Here is a 17589-nt window from a genome sequence, read left to right on the forward strand (position 1 = left end):
CCTTTCGCCGCCCGTCGCCTCCGCTGCGTCTGACCCTTGCTCCCATCGAAAGCTCCACCGCCAGTGAAGAGAGGTGAGGAAAAGAGGAGGGGAATGGTGGAAGCGAGGAGACGATGCGAAAGGATGAGAGAGGAGGAGGGGAAAGGGAGGGGAAGGAAGACGGGTGGACAGTAAAGGAAGAAGAGGGAAAGAGGAGGAGGCGAAAGGGAATGAGAGAGGGAGGAGACGGGGGAAGGGCGGGCAACGAGGACGACGACGAAGGCAAGGGAGGGACAGTTTGGGTAATTTTTGAATGATGGGCACACTTGGGAAAACAAAAACAAAAGAGGAGCGCTGCTTAGAAAAACCCAAAATGAGAATGTTTTCAAAAGAAATTAACCTATAAATAAAAATATAATTTATGATTAATATTAAATATTTTATCGAAAAAATTCTCACTATTTTTTACATTTTTACATGAGGGTATTTTTTTTACATGAGGGTTTTTTTTTTCTTGAGGGCATTTTTACATATTCATTTTTACATGAGGGTATTTTTTTTTTCTTGGACAAAAACATTCTCATACTTTCACTTAAATGATTTGATTGTTTAAAAAATCTTAATTTTGATAAATAATTATTATCACTTTTTTAAAAAAATAAAAAAATGATAATTATCATCTTAGAATCATGTCCTAATGATTCTAAGATGATCAGTATCATTTTTTTTATAATAATTAATTATCAATTAAAAAGAAAACATATGTGATCAAGTCATCTTATTAAAAAAATAAAAATATTTTCGTCCAAATAGGAAAAACAAAAAAGGCATCCCCAAGTAAAAAAATGAATATAAGCAGTGTTAAAAACTAATAGTGAGAGTTTTTTTCGATAAAATACCCATTAATATTCTTCATATAGTCATCCATAAATGTTAAAATTGATATAAATGGCTTTAGAAACTAACAAATAAAACTAAGATCTGCTTATTCTAAAATAAAATCATAGATCATGTCTCATCTGATGTTAGAATGTTAAAATTGAGAAATACTTTTTGATGTAATGATATTGATTACTAGTTTCAAAGTGAAATAAATTGTATTAAACTGTTATCTTGATCATGTACTGAGAACATGTCACAATTCATCTAAAATTTGCAATGCACAAAATACTCTATTTTCACATTAAAATAGTGTATTAATATTAGCGCAAGATACTCTATTTTCAAACTTTACAACAATATATATAGATGTGAAAAAATTCCTAATTCAATCTAAAGTGTTGTGTGAGAGGTCACATCTCAGCATAGAATGTATTTGTTGAGTCCCAAACTGGTTTTTCTTCAGCAAACTCTTGCACTGATGGCTCTTCTTACTGCACATCAACAAATAAAGTATTGTTAAAAACATTCTAATATCATACCATTAGTTGAACTCTGTTTCACTTGATTCATGTGAGATCCCAATCCATCTTGTCTTGGATCTTCTCATTCCATATATGTTGTTTTTGTGGGGGGGGAGGCAATAGCAGCAAAGGAAACCTTCAACATCTGAGTGTTTGCAGTAGTAGATTTCAAGATCCCACTGTGATGATGTTACCAAGCAGAGTAGGTTAGTGTTTTGGAGTACAACAAGCAATATAGATTTAGCAGCATCAAAGAGTGGAGATGGTAGCATAAATGCTTGTTTGCAACAGATCTTTGATCACACGAAGAACTAGAAGTCTGTCAATAGGTGTGTTGGTGAAGAACTCAAATACTCTTAAATGTTATCTCACAATTTAGTGCTGATGCAGAGCCAATTTCATTGCAAGTGAGCTTATCTTTTCTATGTCTATTTGGATACAATCTCATCTGCTTTGGTATTGGCAACATCTACTTCTCTCATGTATTGGCAACAACATATATGGCCTGCCATTTCTTAGCATCCTCCTGCTCTCTTCTCAACCTAATGTTTTCTTGGATTGATGATAGTCTGATGGATGATATGATATAATGGCAAACCTGTTGCTTATGACTTTTCCTATCATTTCACTCCAAAGATGAAAGATTGCTTCTGAGGTTTCTTATATATGTCAAGCTGAAGCCTAAGAAACCATTCACATTTATGGTGGCAAGTTGTTACACATACCTCTAAAGTCTAAGACTACTACTCACTGATATCATCATGAATTATTTGGGGTCTGATTTGAACAATTACCTTGACAGAAGCTGTCTTTGCATTGCCAAATTTCCCAACCCAAAGTTCATTTATTTATTTATACTCTTATAAAAATGTTGATAGCTTTTGGCATTCTGAATCCCTATTCTCTTGACAAATAAAACATCTCCTTTTATGCTTTTTTCTAATGCACTCTCCTCCTACTTTCTTAAATTTTTAGACCTGAAAGTATTAATATCTTGATTTATGTTAGCTAGAAAATGAATGAGATTTAGAATAGAGATGGAATAAATAAGTGAGTCAATGTGCAACAACTGAAGTTTCTGATTTCATTATGGATGAGTTTGATTGTCAAGCTTGAACAGTAGGTTAAGAATATAATTAGAAGAAGGGTGGGAAAATTGAACACACCTGTTGGGGTTTGCATTTGGATCTTCAAGAAGGTCCCCAAGGATGGTGTTGAAATGTTGCTCAAAAGATTTCTTGCCAACCCAACATCTCTGTGGCTGACTGCTGGCATCCAAATCCCTAATTTTTCCAGACTTCCAAAAAGTCAAAGGCCTTCTAGAACCTACTGATCCAAAGCCAACATAAAAAGTCATTCAAATCTCTAATCTTTAAAGGGTTACCAAAAGGTCAAAGGCCTTCTTTTAGTTCCTAATGATAGAAAGCCAAATAGGGAAAAGGTCAAAAGCCATGACTTCTCAAACTTTCTCCAATCCAAAGTCTGAGGCCTGGGTTTTCAATTGCCAAACAAGTCAGAAAACAGGAAATCAAAAGCCAAGATAAGAAATATACTGACATAATTATCAGTGATATATTGAGTACAGTGCATAAGTACCTGATGAGGACAAATTTGGTCACTATGTTGAGATGTGCATCTGGGTCCAATCATTTTTCTTCCCTTTCGTTGATTTGGATCCACATTACAAACATGTTGGTAGATTCTTCCTCTGATGAACTTAATGTTCAATCTTTAATAGACACATGTTTTAAAAGTTATATTTCACTTAGTTTTTAGCACAAATATATGATTGAGGAGTCACACATGTGGTGGCTTAGATCTAGCAGTGATGCAAAGTGTTGTCCTAAACAAGTATTCACCATGAATCATGGCTGCCAAGGCATACCCACCAATTATTATGATCATCATGTCAAAACATGGTCTTGATTCTAATTAAAAGATTATATTAATGTCATTTCCAGATTGGGAATTTCACAACACCAGACTTCAGCAACAAGAAAAAGATGCAAAACTCCAAAACAATTGTACAACACTGTTAATTCTATTGTAGTTAAATGTAAGTAGAGTTTACTTTGCTTTGACTTGTCATGACTCTCTTAAGTGGCTCTTATCAAACTGAAGAGCCAACAATGGAATAAAAGAAGGCCTCTTTTCTTTTACCTCTACTCTGTTGTAGCTCTCATACCCACTGATAGTAGCACCATATGCTGTACCCTCACTCCTGCAGGAAGCAAGCATTACCTCCCTCTACAGTAGATTCATCTGAATCCAAAGAAGCAGTGGTGGCAATAATGACGGTGGTCCTGTTCATTTCTTCCCCTGCAAAAGGACACTGGTATCAGACTCTTTTAGCTTGGTCTAAGAACTGGTTGGTTCAATGGATCAGATTTAAGAGAGAAGAGACACATTCCTGCCTTGTTTAGGTGTGGTGATGGAGTTGGAATGGATTGTCAATCCAAACAGTAGCTTGTGATGAGAACAAAGATGGTTTGCAATTTGCCACCTGCTGAGACAAGCAAAGAAAATTCTTGAAATGACAATGATGCATATGAAAGAAAGACTTGAGTTCCATCTCACCTGTTTCAACACACAAGTCGACATTCACAAAGCTGTGAGCATTGGCTTGATATAAAAACTTGACAACCAAACAATCTGAATGTGCATTTGATAAGTTGACCGTTTGGAATTTTCTGGCTACCATGAATAGAAAAATGGATTATTTTTTGGAAACAGAGTACCAACTACTGCAGCACACAAATCACCAAAAGAGATTAAGGAGTGGAGAACAGGAGGAAGCAATTTGGCAGCAAATACAGAACAAGGCGTGGGCAGGACAGTGTCAAGTTGGCTAAACTTGCTCTTTGTTTATTGTTGTTGAGTTCTGGAGAGAGTTTCAGGACTATTAGTTTATACACATGACTGCACTGGCATTATTGTGATGAGCAAATCGATGTGCAGCTGCTGAGAAATCTAAGAGATGAAGGAATCCAAGCTAAACTTTACAGCTAAACTTCCCCCACATCTCTCTCTTATGTTGTGATTTCAAACACAATGCCAGCATAGAGAGAAACAAAGCAACAGGTTTCTACAGAGAAACTTGTGCATGGACTCTGATGCAGAACTTTTGCTGCAGATTTACTGAATAATAATTGTCTTGGATCAGAGTGCCAGACAAATGGACTGGAAGGATTACATGTACAACAACATGTCCAAGGGATGCATTTTTACAGTTTAATCCTTCTTCAATTAATCAAAATGCTTTTTTTCTATGGGTTTTTCTCCAGCAAGTTATCTGTGATTGTGACTGGTGACTCCATTATTTTAGTTATCTTTGCAAATTAAGATAATTATGGAGGGCAGTACTCTATGTTGAGAAATTTCTCGGTAGTTGACCAGAAAATTTGGTCACCTATTTATGTTGACAGTTTTTCTAATTGAATCCTTCATTCACTTTGGAAGAAAAGATCAACAAGGGAGGGTCTTGAGATGGTGACATCTACCAAAGGCTGTTGTTGCAATATGACCCTCACATTTTTTGTGCTGTAACCATAGATAAAAGCCATAGGTTTACAGACACAGTTGGAGGTAAACAAATATGCACTAATGTAAGTATTGCTGCAGCATTTCTTCATCCACCAGCAGAATGCACTTCTCAGACAAGCTAACTGTTGCATGCATCTGAGTTTGGTATGATGCATTAAGATCTGCTGCCCATGCCATCAAAGCTCAAGGACAAGGCAAGGAAACCATTCTGACTGGTAGTAGGATCAAGAAAGAGATGGGATGGAGGAGGAAATGGTAGATGGCCAGGGGAGAGGAACCTTAAGCAACAAACCAGCTCAGTTTGCCACAATGGAGAAAAGAAACCATTAGCTCTACCCCACCACCACCCCAACTTGCATGGGGGATGCACGTTGAGAAAAATGGAATGCAGTGTATCTGCACCCATAGAGATAAAGTGGGACAGACATGAGACTTCCAATTACCCCACCCAACAGACCTACAATAGGCAGCAGCAGAAGCAGCCAAGGTAAGATATCAACATCGCATGTGTTTCTTTGAGGCACATCTCTCACCACCATGCCTCTCCCAACCCTTATGGCGAGCCTTCTGTCTTTCTCCTTCGCTCCCCTTGTGTCCCTGTCTCATATCTAAGGAAAAGAGAATGAGAGAACGCATGTGCACTGATTTCGCATGTCATTCTCCTTTCAGTGTTCTTGGCACGGATTTAAAGAGAAAATCCATTCTAGGAGGGGTGGAATGACAAGGAGTTATTGATTTCTCGGTGCAGAAAGAGATTACAACAAAGGTATTGCATGTAATTTCTGTAGAGTCTTCTAGATCTTGTAAATTCTATTCTTGAGCACAAGGCTATTTGCAAAGCAATCAAGTTCAAAATGCCAAGGATTTGATTTTTTTCTTATTCTTCACAGCTTCATATTAGAATCTATTCAATCATTTCTTTTATGTATGCATGTTATGTTATTGCTTTGCTTCTCTGTTTGATGGAAGTTGCTTTAATTTTAGTAGTGTAGATCCTCCAAAAGTTGGAAAACAACAGAGGTAATGTAATGCTGAAGATAGAATTAATGTGAAGGTGCAAGACATTTTATGTTTCTTTCTCTTTTTAATAGCAAGAATTAGTTCCTTCTCTTCTTTTTCCTATTCATCTTCTTTTTTTCTTGGTATATATAAAAGATTCCTTTGAGACTGCATGGTAAATCTACTTTTGTGGATGAAATCATAAAATTGATCTCATTTTCTTAAAGATTAAATTTTGGATCAAGGATCACATCCAGAAAACTAACCTCACTGTGATGGCCAATGCTTTCAGGCAATTTGTGATCCGGTTTTTGGAAACAAACCGCCTTCACAGCACCCTTTCAAACCCTGAGCTTGGTGTGAGTTCACCATAATCCCAATCTCAGAAAAGAAGGGTGTCGTCTTTCAGCAAAACCTGTTCACTTCACGGATCTGGGAGGAATTCAAACAGGACAGCTTTGTGATATAAGGCTGTGCTAAGTGGCTATTAGACCTCAAATTTAAATGAGCAGGAATTCTTTGAAAGCATCTACTTATCTGAAAGAAGATTGGAGTTCCAGGAAGCTTGTCGAGAAGATGCTGTAATCAAACCTTTAAATGCATTTCGAGTTACTGAGCTATCAGTCGAGTATACCAAGCAATCAGACTGAGACAAGCTTGCTGGGTTGGTTCCATGGAGGGCAGAATGAGGAGGAAGAAACTGGAAAGTGGTGCAATTATTGGGCACAAGAGAACTCTAGTGCATGAGCCGGACCAAAGAGCTACTCCGACAGTCTATTTCAGCATGGAATCGTTTCTGCTGCTTCTCTTCCTCACTGCATCACTGCTGATACTCCCACTTGTACTGCCACCATTGCCACCTCCCCCTTCCATGCTGCTTCTGCTTCCCATTGGCCTTCTCCTTGTGCTTTTGATACTGGCTTTTATGCCTTCAGATGCACGAAATATCACATCCTCCTACCTGTAAATATCTTGTGAGCTTTCCTTTTGCAAATCATGAGTGAGTACATCTTCTTTCCTTTAGTTATTTTGAATCGAACCTGAATATTTCCTCCGACATGGCTGTGATTTCATATCACAAAAGTTAATGTCAGGTGGATGTGTTGCCACCTCTGAACATCTTCGTATAGAATTTCTCCATTAAGAACTACAGATGCTAACAGAGGAGATCATTTTAAGCAAGATGTTGAGAGAATTGTATTATTATGAGCTTGCAACGTTCCCTACTCCTGCTGATAAATATCGGAAATTTGCACTGAGCTTACAAGATCTCAACACTGCCGACAAGCAAATAGCTCCAGCTAAGAAGCTTGAAACAGGGAACAAACTGAATTTATCTGACTCATTTCTCTTATGTTGTGACAATGAAAAGCTTCAAGGACTAAAGTTGTCATAGAGAGATGCCATACCGACAAGGAGCTTTTGGTGCTCACGGGTTTAGAGAGACTGTATCACTTGTCTTCTGCACGATCCAAGTATAGTGATTGAGAAATGTCATACAAAAAGAAATTGAACCAAATTTTTGTTAACACTGTTCCAAAATACATATTTGAGCAAACAACACATCTGAATTTATTTGAAAAGACTCTGGTTGTCAAATATTAGTTTGATCATTTTGTTTTATCAAGAATGCAAGAAATGATGTTTCTAATGTAAATCTATGAAATAAAGCATGGTTATCAATAACACATACAGCTCTCAGAAAGATCTCTGAAGGATAAAAGGACACTCAGCCTCACTACACCCTTCCTATTTTTTCTTTTTTCTTTTTTTAAATAGGCTATCAATATCATTTCCTGCTACCCTCCTTGTAAAAATTTCTGAAATAATATAATCTTATAAAAAGTTCATTTTGCTTGTTATCAGCCCTATATTCTATGGAAAAAAACCTGGAACGAATGATTGTTGATTACAACTGGATGTATATAAGTATAGAGTAGAGGAGTTAATATCATTGTAAGGTGAGAGGACGAGAGTCAATAGTTTTTGCTTAAATCTGATTAATTTATGCCTTTTTTTCATATTTTACTTCTTGTACTGTTTTCAAGATCTGGCAAGTTAAATCGATGCAGCTAAAGGATCAACATCCTATGGTCACTGGAGACTACTTCTTGATATCTTTGGCAGCATTGTAGCTTCAGGAAGGCTTCTGAGAGTATCCAAACGTACAGAGCATGCACAAAGGTGGCAGGAAAGACTGCAGCTGCTGGGTTACAATTGTTATCTTGGTAGGTGCAGTTGCTTTTGCTATATCCTGACATGCATAATGTAATCCATTAATTCAGAAACTATTTGGCCCTCCCTTGATGCAACTCTGCATCTTGCCTTTGCTGTGAGATGAATCCACCATTGTCTTGCAGTCGGAGATAACCTGAGTTCTTAGATCCTCAGACACCTCCTGTGTCTGTGGCAGTATACAGAGGGTAGTCAGTGCTATCAGGACACTAGGTCATCTGTGGTATCATTTTCCAATATATAATCATTATCTTTTTAGCCACTTCTATATCCATCATGCCACTAAGAATCAAATCAACCACATAGAATTGATGCCTAACAGCACAATTATTTGATCTTTTCAAAATTTTCTTATGTTTAACAGGCAACAATGGTGTGTCAACTGTTGACCCAACTTTAATCCAATTTCAATGCTTCAACTAATTTCTCTTTTTTTCATTCTCCTTTCAACTAATTTAGTATGTAATAGTTTGTATATGTTGAACATCTTATGTTCTTTCTGATGAATATTGATCACAATCAGTTTAAATCTTTACCAAAGCTTGATGGATCTTATTCAAAGATTATAACAAATAGGTCTTAAGGGACAAAATGTCTTTTTCTTAGTATTAGTATCACACGGTAAACCGATGTGTGTGTGTGTATAATATATATATGTATATATATGTTTATATGTATATGTATATGTATATGTATATGTATATATATATATATATATATATACATATACATATATATATACATACATACATATATACATATATATATATATATATATATATATATATATATATATATATGATTTGAGAGAGTAAACTTTTATGTTTAAATATTTTAGATTTACTTTCCATATCATAGATTAATCTATTATTACCAAAAGAATTATTTTAGTATATTACTATATTATGATTATGGCCATCATGGTTAAGCTAAATTTAATTACTATACTTCAGCTTTTCTGACTCCTAAATTTATGAACCAAACATGTCCAAGATTTGATTATTCTGATTTAGGTTCCTGTAAATTTGAATTTAAATAATGAGCCATAGACCACTTGTGTCTTTTAAATAAGATTATAGCTGGTATAAGATCCACAGTCATGTTTTGCAAGTTTAAGCTTTTGCATCCTCACCAAAAATCTTCTTCTTCCAAATAGATTTGAGGCATTGGTTTGTGAGTGCATTCTACCCAAACCTGATGGATCAGTGTTGTGACTGCATACAGATCATGGGTATCCATTGGTCTCATCTTGAGAATTTTATTTCATATGTATGGGTAGTGAAGTGGTCTAGGGAATTGGACATTCTTTCACCCAGGTGCAGTTTTATTCAATCCTGAACATACTCAAACTGCACACTGGTGCTGGCTCTTTGTTCTAGTAACAATTGCAAAAATGTCATCTCCCAGCTTCTTGGGGTTTGTAATTAGATTCTAACAAGAAAACAAGGATGGTCCTCTCAGCTGTAATCATGTCCTATAACCTATCTAGTTGCATGAAGGGATCAACAGGATTAATGCACAAGGTGGAGCATCTTAAAGAGGTTTCTCTGGTCTTAAATCATGGGAAGCGTAAAAGAATCGCAATATGGACTTGGTACAGATGAAGATACTAATGCTACAGATGTACATAAAGCAATGAGATGCTAGGTTAGGACCTCTTACATGGTTTAAGCAATAGAGTGTGGTCAACCAACAGCATTGTACAGTGTAGGAGAAGGGGCATGAGCTCCTCTTTCAGGAAGGGACCGGGCATGAAATCTTAATTGTTTAAAAGGTTCCACTGTTGTGTAGAGATAAACAGGAATCAAAGATTTTTAGATATTATTATTAGAAATAAGGTAAAAGACCCAGTTTCAGTGTTACAAACAAATAGCGACAAGAAAATGAAGGAATACTTTATTAGTCCATGGGTTTTTCCAAGATGAAACTTTTTTTTTTAATTTTCCAGAATATCCAAAATGACAGAGAAAAAAAATATCCTCTTTAAGTTTCCTACCATGGACAAACAATTACAATTGAATCCAAAATAATAATATTAAAAGCTGAGGAACAGGTTAAGATAGAACCTGATTCAGAAGAGAGAAAGGTGCACACCTTAGCAAGGCTCATTCTCATTTTCTCTTTTTTAACCAATCACGTCATAAGAAAAATCAAGCAGAACAAGACCAGAGCCTGAAAAATAGAAAACAAGATGCCTGTGTCAATTGTAGTTTGAATTACTTGGTAGATGATTTGATAAACTTGAAGATGCTCGACTACAATTAAATCCATTTGACATGCTCATTAAGTTGAGAAATTTTTATCGTCTCTGAATTAACTTTATGACTTTGAGCTCACCTAGATTACTGGAAGATGTCCCAATTGATTAAGAGCCCTTCATCTACTTTTCTCTTTCTCTGTGTGGCTGAGAAGATACTGGATTCATGCTTGACAATTTGTTCAATTTCTATGCCTGGAAAAGGAGCAATCGAACAAATAGAGATCAGAGCAGCCAGTATTGATTTGTTGCAACATACTTGATACTAATTTCTAAACAAAAGAGGTCTAAATATTTGCAAATGCAGCCAACATCTTTCCACTTAAATAAAACTTACAATAATGAACCTAGAATCTAGCTCTAGTGTATATAAGTAATAGTACCAACTGTTTAAAATTTCTTCGAATTTCCACATCCATGTGCTTATTGTAAAAATGGTTAATAAAGGTGACTGAAGGCTCACCAGATTCTCTCTGATCTTTATTACACTAAGATTTCATTCTAGGTACTGCTCCAACCTTACTATAGAACCACCATAAACATGTTGTTCATTTATATACAACTAACACAACAACATATCTTCTGATCTATCTAGAACCCTACAAATATTGGTTGTAAATTCTTGGTGCTACCAAGAACTAAAATATAGAAGATTTCATCAGTTACATTCTATACAAAATACGGCAGGTCCATCCTATGGCCTTATCTAACAAATTCTCCAGCAGTATTAAGTACAATTTCTGGATTCACCAACTTAATACTGGAGGTGTCATGCTTACACCCCAAATTACTAGGGCTTTCACTGTCCATTTTTGCGCAAACTAATAGTCAAAACCAACAAAAGTCCATTTAGGATCAGTTGACATGGCAACAACCAGGCATGTACTGCTACAGAGGACTAAATGAAGTAAATTCGACATCTTCATGATTTCTTCTCCTATTATTGGAAAAAAAAAAGTTTCTGTACATGATGGCTTGCAGAAAAAGTCATCCTGATATCCTCTTCTTCTCATTCACTAGCTAGAAAGAAAGTGGAATCAAAATACAGTATCTCAAAAGGAAGAAAGGACATGAGAATGGACATCTATAAAGAAAAGTGAGGGATGTGTGTGGGAGGACCAGGAAACACCTTTTGTCGGATGGTCCAGGCTCCACCACAGATTATTTGATTTCCACTGCCAAATTTTCTAGAGAAAGAAAAGTAAATGATCTGTTGAGGTCCAATAAATGTACCAGTTGCATGATTTCACACTACCTATGAGTTGTGATTGGCCATGTCCATGAGGACTTTTAACTTTTATGTATTTTGCAAGTTCTCTATTGATACTTTTACATCTAGTAGGCTTATATCTTGCAGTACTGTCATATACAAGACATGAAACATACCAAAATCATGTTTCCATCTGAGTTCTCTGGTTACATATCCTGCAACTGAATCTAAACTAATGAATCCTCGTTAGCTGTTTCCTCCACAGCTTAGAAAAGTCAAGTTCTGATAAGTAAAACTCTGAGATGTTTGAACTCAATAATGTTGACTTTTCTCCTTCCTACTATTGTTCATCAATTACGTCAGTTGATAACAAATTTATGTGTCAAAGAACTGCATTGAGGACAGCAATGTGGTCTTGTGCCAAATGAATATTAAGATGAAATATTTACATGGTTTCATCTGCCATGAAATTTTCATCTGCTTATATATACAGAGACAGCAAAAGTTGAGCTACTGACAAGTCTTTTCTTCTGATTTGATCCTTAAATATGTTTTGATCACAGTATATCTCATGTCCACTTACATATAATTGCAAACATAAATAAGTTTGAGTCATGATGACAAAATGGTTTAAGAAGGAAAAGTAAACGGCAGAAAAAGAAGAATTATCATTCCACACAATATGATCCCCCTATGACATCAAATTTCATGTGAATGGAAGACAAAGTCTCATTTAATGACCATTGGAACTTTTATAACCCCAGAGTCTCTCATATACTCGTCCAAAACCTTTCCCTTCTTCTCAAGGCAACCAAAAGGCCTTTGTCTTCCGCTATCACCTTTAGATTCTTCAAGGTCAATGGTAATAAAGCTTATGACTTCTCCATGAAGTGTTTCTAGAATCATTCTTCTCTCTTCCAAACTAAAATCTCTCCTCTTCAAACCCTTAAATTATCCTATCCTCCATATTGACTAGAATGCAAAACAATTCACCTTAGTATTTTGTTCAAATTACGGATGTAAATGTCAACCCATGAACAGCACATTCAATTCATTCATATCCACAAGAATCTTCCAATCCCCATGAACTCAACTTGCCCTTATCTAAAGCTCTACTTAAACCCTCAATCCCCTTCACATTCAATTGTCACCACAAGGCTTCAGTCTTATAGTGAGAGATTGCTAGAGCAAGATATACACAGAAAAAGGCACAGCTGAAAGAGAAGAGAGAGATTAGAATGAAAGAAAAAAGAGGAAGAGAGATGGAGAGAAAAGAAGAGGGAAGGCAAGCTTTGATACCGGGTTTACCGGACGACATAGCTTTGGACTGCCTCGCCCGAGTCCCGCACCGATTCCACTCGGGTCTCCGACTCGTCTGCTATGGTTGGCGGGATCTGGCCACCGCCCCGTGCTTCTACCAGCACCGGGAGCGTATTGGGGCGGCGGAGGACCTGATCTTCCTCGTCCAAGCCCTCGTCAAGAAGGGCTCCGGAGACGGCGGCGAGGCTAAGGAAGAGGATGAGGCGGAGAATGGCTGCTCCGCCGCAGTGTGCAGCCCGCCGACCTACGGGCTGAGCGTGTACAACGCGACCGAGGGGTCGTGGCACCGGGTGGTGATGGCGGAGCCGGTGCCGCTCTTTGCCCATGTCGTGGCGGTGGGCGGAAAGCTGGTGATGGTCGGGGGTTGGGACCCTGTGACCCTCGAGCCGGTGGCAGAGGTGCGGGTGCTGGATCTGGCGCGGGGGGAGTGGCGGCGGGGTGCGGCGATGACCGCGGCGCGCAGCTTCTTCGCGTGCGCGGCTGTGGCGGGGAGGGTGTACGTCGCCGGGGGCCACGACGCGGGGAAGAACGCGCTGCGGGAGGCGGAGGCGTACGACGCCGCGGCGGACCAGTGGGCTGCGATGCCGGCGATGGGGGAGGAGCGGGACGAGTGCAAGGGGGTGGCTGCGGGTGGGCAGTTCTGGGCGGTGAGCGGGTACGGGACCGAGGAGCAGGGGATGTTCGGCGGCGCGGCGGAGCGGTACGACGAGGCGGCAGGGGAGTGGCGGAGGGAGGAGGGGGTGTCGGAGGCGGCGGCAGAGGGTGGGAGCGGCGGCGGCGACGCCGCGTACGTGGGGGTGTCCAGGGGGAGGATGTGGAGCGTGGAGTGCGGCGGGGGGAGGAGAGGGGTACGGGAGTACGCGGGGAGTGGAAGGGGATGGAAGGAGGTGGCGCCGCTGCCAGAGGGTGCGATGTCGAGGCCGTGCGCGGCGGCGATGGGCGGCGGGGAGAGGGTGTTCCTGATGGCGGCGACGACGGAGGGGAACGGGAGTGGGCCCCACCGGGGGTGGATCCTGGAAGCGGGGTCCGCGAATTGGGCCCGAGTCGAGACCCCGGTCCGGTTCTCCGGGTTCGCTTACTCGGCCGCTGCGGTCCGGCTTTAAATCATTAGAAGTCGGTCGAACCGGTCCACTCCCCCATCCCCAAATCCTGTAAATTATGCCTCTAATTTGGGGACTCCTTAATCATACTTAATACTATAATCACCGTTAAATTCTTCAATCTCAAGCAATAAGCATCGGAAATAAGCATGGAATTTTTAGTTCTGTCCCTCCGATTTGTATTTGGGTAAAAGCCACCTGTTGCTTTGATCACTCTCCACATGTTGTAATCTCAATCTTGTCATATCTCATATTAATTCCTTCAGTCGAGTTGAGTTGAGCCCAAGACAAAATTAGGAACCCGAGTTGAGTCGATTGCCAGCGTCGAAATAAGCACTTGAATCAGATTCGAATATCGACATGCGTACATTACATTTCAATTCGAATCTAATTAAAGTAATCTTGCATCTCCACGTCGAAGATGCAGAAGCTTCGTCTCCGTTTTGCATGATTCCCCGTGGGGTAACTGCTAACCATGCAAAGACAACAGCAAGATATATATGATCCAGCATTTTATATGATCCATCAACTGATGACCCGCGAACCAACGCTTCCAATCTCCGTATAAAACAAGCAGGTCGCCGGTCGCGGCTCCGTTCACCCACCGCAGCCTTCGTCATGCCGATCCCACCTGTGAATGAATCCATGCGAGACTTCGTTGTCGTTTGTGCCGGACGGCCACATGTCTATAAATTCCCGGCTTTTCCTTCTTGAGCTGGAGGAAGGATGGAAGCGAAGAAGGAGATCGAGGTAGCAACAGAGAGGGACGCCGAAGTCGTCCTACAAGTTACCGGAGAAGGTGGCAATGGTGGTAAGGAGGAGGAACGAGCAGCCATGGACGTCAGCAGCAGAAGCAGGAGAGTCGCAGCACTGGATGCATTCAGAGGCTTGACTATAGTCGTACGTGCACACACGCACATACACCTCCTTTAGGACGTATGGAATTCGTCATGCTTAGTTTTGTGTCGATGTAGATGATGATTCTGGTGGATGACGCCGGGGGAGCGTACGAGCAGATCGATCACTCGCCGTGGAACGGATGCACGCTTGCGGACTTCGTCATGCCCTTCTTCCTCTTCATCGTCGGCGTCGCCATCGCTCTCGCACTCAAGGTATGGCAACAAGGCACACCTGCAACCTTGTTCTTGTGTTTCAACATATGATCCTTTCCAAATGTTTGCAGAGGATAACACAAGTCTCCGCTGCAGTAAAGAAAATTGTGATTAGAACACTGAAGCTTCTGTTATGGGGATTAATCCTACAAGGTGAGAGATCCAAGCATTTTTCTGCATCCCGTGAAGAATTGTTTGTTATCTGATGAAGGTGGTTCTTATCATGTTTGGACTGTGGGCTCTGTATGTGATGAAGGTGGATACTCGCATGCTCCCGATGACCTCTCCTACGGCGTCGACATGAAGAAGATACGATGGTGCGGCATTCTCCAGGTCCCAGATTGCAAACCTAACTGTGTCAGATGCTTACAAGTTTTGTCCATTAATATTGGTTCTTCTTTGTTGTGGAGTAGAGAATAGCACTGGTGTATCTGCTGGTGGCTCTCGTAGAGGTTGTGACAACAAAGATCCATCCTACCACAATAGGCTCCGGGCCTTTTGCAATGTTCAATGCATATCGTTGGCAATGGTGATGATCTCAATTCAATTGTTCTTATCAGTTAGAACAAGATATAAATGATTGATTTAGCCTACTTTCGACGTGGAACTAACTGAGATGTTACATCGTATCAGGATTTTTGGATGCGTTGCCTTTGTAGTTTACATGGCCACAACTTATGCACTTTATGTTCCGGACTGGAGCTTTGTTTTCCATAGAGAAGGTGATGTCAATGATGGAAAGAGATTTGTGGTATGTTTGACACTGTTTCCTGATCTTCTCATGCTATCTAAAGCAAACAAGAGTTGCCTGCACAATCGTTGCGTCGTTTTCAGGTGAAATGTGGTGTGAGAGGACATTTAGATCCAGCATGCAATGCAGTCGGCTATGTGGACAGAGCAGTCTGGGGAATCAATCATCTTTACACGCAACCAGTGTGGATACGATCAAAGGTAAGTCTTGAGCAATGCAGATTTGGCTTTTCAATCTTCTTAGTGGGAAAAAGGAGTGTGGATTTCAAGTTTATCGAGTGTGAATCACCCCAAGAGGCTTTCCTGCCCATCCCATGTTTGACAAAATGACCAGGACTGTTCACAAAGTTCACCTGATATGGGTCCACTTAAAGAAGATGCAGCTTCGTGGTGTCTTGCTCCCTTTGAACCAGAAGGCTTGCTGAGGTATCTCAGAATTCCCATCTCAAATCATCACTGATGCAGCATTTCTATTTTCTGTCAACATCAAGTTTACAGTTCTTATTGTACTAAAAGATGCATTCTTATCTTCGGCCTGCAGTTCGGTATCAGCCATCCTTTCTGGAACAGTTGGAGTTCATTATGGCCATGTTTTAATCCATTTAAAGGTGCTACTTATTTTCACATCAAATTATGGCTTGGAAACTTTTATCCAACAGTAGATTTCAGTTTCTTCAATGTTCTCTACAATATCTGTGTATCTTTGAGATGCATTTCATCCAAGCATTGATCATCATACATTGGATTTCTGAATCTAATTAGGGTCACTCGGAGAGACTTAAGCATTGGTTGCTGACGGGGTTTGGTCTTCTTATTTGTGGCATCACCCTTCACTTCACAAATGGTACTACTCTGGTGTTCTCTCATAACTAAGCTCTGTTCCCCTTTGCTAACATTGATTTGGCTGCTTGACATAGCTATTCCTCTCAACAAGCAACTGTATAGCTTTAGTTATGTCTGCTTCACAGCTGGGTCAGCAGGCATTGTTCTCTCAGCATTTTATGTAATGGTATCTCTCTAGTACAGATCACTAAGCTCAATTTACCTACATTGGTTGGTAGTACAAGCATGGAAGTATCATCAAATCCTCTGACCATATATGATCTTTAACTACTGACAGATTGATGTATGGGGTATCAGAACACCATTCCTGTGGCTGGAGTGGATTGGCATGAATGCAATGCTTGTTTTTGTTATGGCAGCCCAAGGAATCTTCCCTGCATTTGTGAATGGATGGTATTATGAAACTCCAGATAATTCTCTTGTATGTGTAGCCAGCCTTAAGGATCATTCTCAATATTTCATTAAAATTCGGCAGGCGAAAAACATTAATTTTGACCACATATTTCTTCCATCTGCAGGTCCATTGGATCCAAAGGCATGTCTTTGTTAAAGTTTGGCATTCAGAGAGATTGGGGATGCTATTGTATGTGCTATTTGCTGAGATTGTCTTCTGGGCAGTAGTAGCAGGCATCTTGCACAAGCTGGGTCTCTACTGGAAACTCTGAGAAGTGTACATTCAAATGATTTGGACTGCTTTATTCTCACTCTTTGTAATGTGTCCAAGTTCTTGTATCTTACAATCATATCACCTGGTTAATATGGCAAGACAAAAAGGCACAATTCTATCATGAGATCTTTACCTTCGTTGTGTATCAGATAGTTATGAATGAACTAAAGT

At 39.7% G+C, this 17589-nt stretch overlaps 2 protein-coding genes and 2 long non-coding RNA genes across 7 annotated transcripts; 3 read left to right on the forward strand and 1 right to left on the reverse strand.

Annotated features, from left to right (window-relative positions):
- Window positions 1-1180: 1180 nt before the first annotated feature.
- LOC135614473 (uncharacterized) lies at window positions 1181-6323 on the reverse strand. 3 transcript variants are annotated; one of them, XR_010487552.1, is made up of 3 exons: window positions 6191-6323; window positions 2549-3888; window positions 1181-1561 (listed from the first exon to the last, which is right to left on the reverse strand). It is a non-coding gene; the product is annotated as an uncharacterized LOC135614473 (long non-coding RNA). The 3 variants fall into 3 exon arrangements; XR_010487554.1 differs by having other exon boundaries at window positions 2549-3885; window positions 6191-6316; XR_010487553.1 differs by lacking the exon at window positions 6191-6323 and adding an exon at window positions 3960-5384 and having other exon boundaries at window positions 2549-3885.
- On the forward strand, window positions 5482-6947 carry LOC135614472 (uncharacterized). The gene is made up of 2 exons (XR_010487551.1): window positions 5482-5691; window positions 6217-6947. It is a non-coding gene; the product is annotated as an uncharacterized LOC135614472 (long non-coding RNA).
- A 5813-nt stretch (window positions 6948-12760) lies between these two features.
- Window positions 12761-14167, forward strand: LOC103988269 (F-box/kelch-repeat protein SKIP20-like). The gene has a single exon (XM_009406820.2). The coding sequence runs from the start codon at window positions 12865-12867 to the stop codon at window positions 14047-14049; it is 1185 nt and encodes a 394-aa protein (XP_009405095.2). The 5' UTR covers window positions 12761-12864; the 3' UTR covers window positions 14050-14167.
- Window positions 14168-14611: 444 nt separating this feature from the next.
- LOC135613439 (uncharacterized) lies at window positions 14612-17523 on the forward strand. Of its 2 annotated transcripts, none has more exons than XM_065110471.1 (13): window positions 14612-14946; window positions 15021-15158; window positions 15230-15311; window positions 15415-15491; window positions 15572-15687; window positions 15792-15909; window positions 15993-16109; window positions 16243-16334; window positions 16450-16516; window positions 16671-16752; window positions 16826-16917; window positions 17029-17144; window positions 17270-17522. In XM_065110471.1, the coding sequence occupies exons 1-13, from the start codon at window positions 14773-14775 to the stop codon at window positions 17370-17372; spliced, it is 1374 nt and encodes a 457-aa protein (XP_064966543.1). In that variant the 5' UTR covers window positions 14612-14772; the 3' UTR covers window positions 17373-17522. The 2 variants fall into 2 exon arrangements, with proteins under 2 accessions (XP_064966543.1, XP_064966542.1); XM_065110470.1 differs by having other exon boundaries at window positions 14616-14946; window positions 17029-17172; window positions 17270-17523.
- The last annotated feature ends 66 nt before the right edge of the window (window positions 17524-17589 follow it).

Source organism: Musa acuminata, chromosome BXJ2-6 (assembly GCF_036884655.1).
Source record: "Musa acuminata AAA Group cultivar baxijiao chromosome BXJ2-6, Cavendish_Baxijiao_AAA, whole genome shotgun sequence".
NCBI classification, from domain to species: domain Eukaryota; kingdom Viridiplantae; phylum Streptophyta; class Magnoliopsida; order Zingiberales; family Musaceae; genus Musa; species Musa acuminata.

Coding starts and splice junctions, on each gene's coding strand:
- LOC103988269 (XM_009406820.2), top strand. CDS start 12,865: ATGAAAGAAAAAAGAGGAAGAGAGATGGAGAGAAAAGAAGAGGGAAGG.
- LOC135613439 (XM_065110470.1), top strand. CDS start 14,773: ATGGAAGCGAAGAAGGAGATCGAGGTAGCAACAGAGAGGGACGCCGAA. Junction 15,688..15,791: donor AATGCATATCGTTGGCAATG/GTGATGATCTCA, acceptor ACATCGTATCAG/GATTTTTGGATGCGTTGCCT. Junction 17,173..17,269: donor AAACTCCAGATAATTCTCTT/GTATGTGTAGCC, acceptor TTCCATCTGCAG/GTCCATTGGATCCAAAGGCA.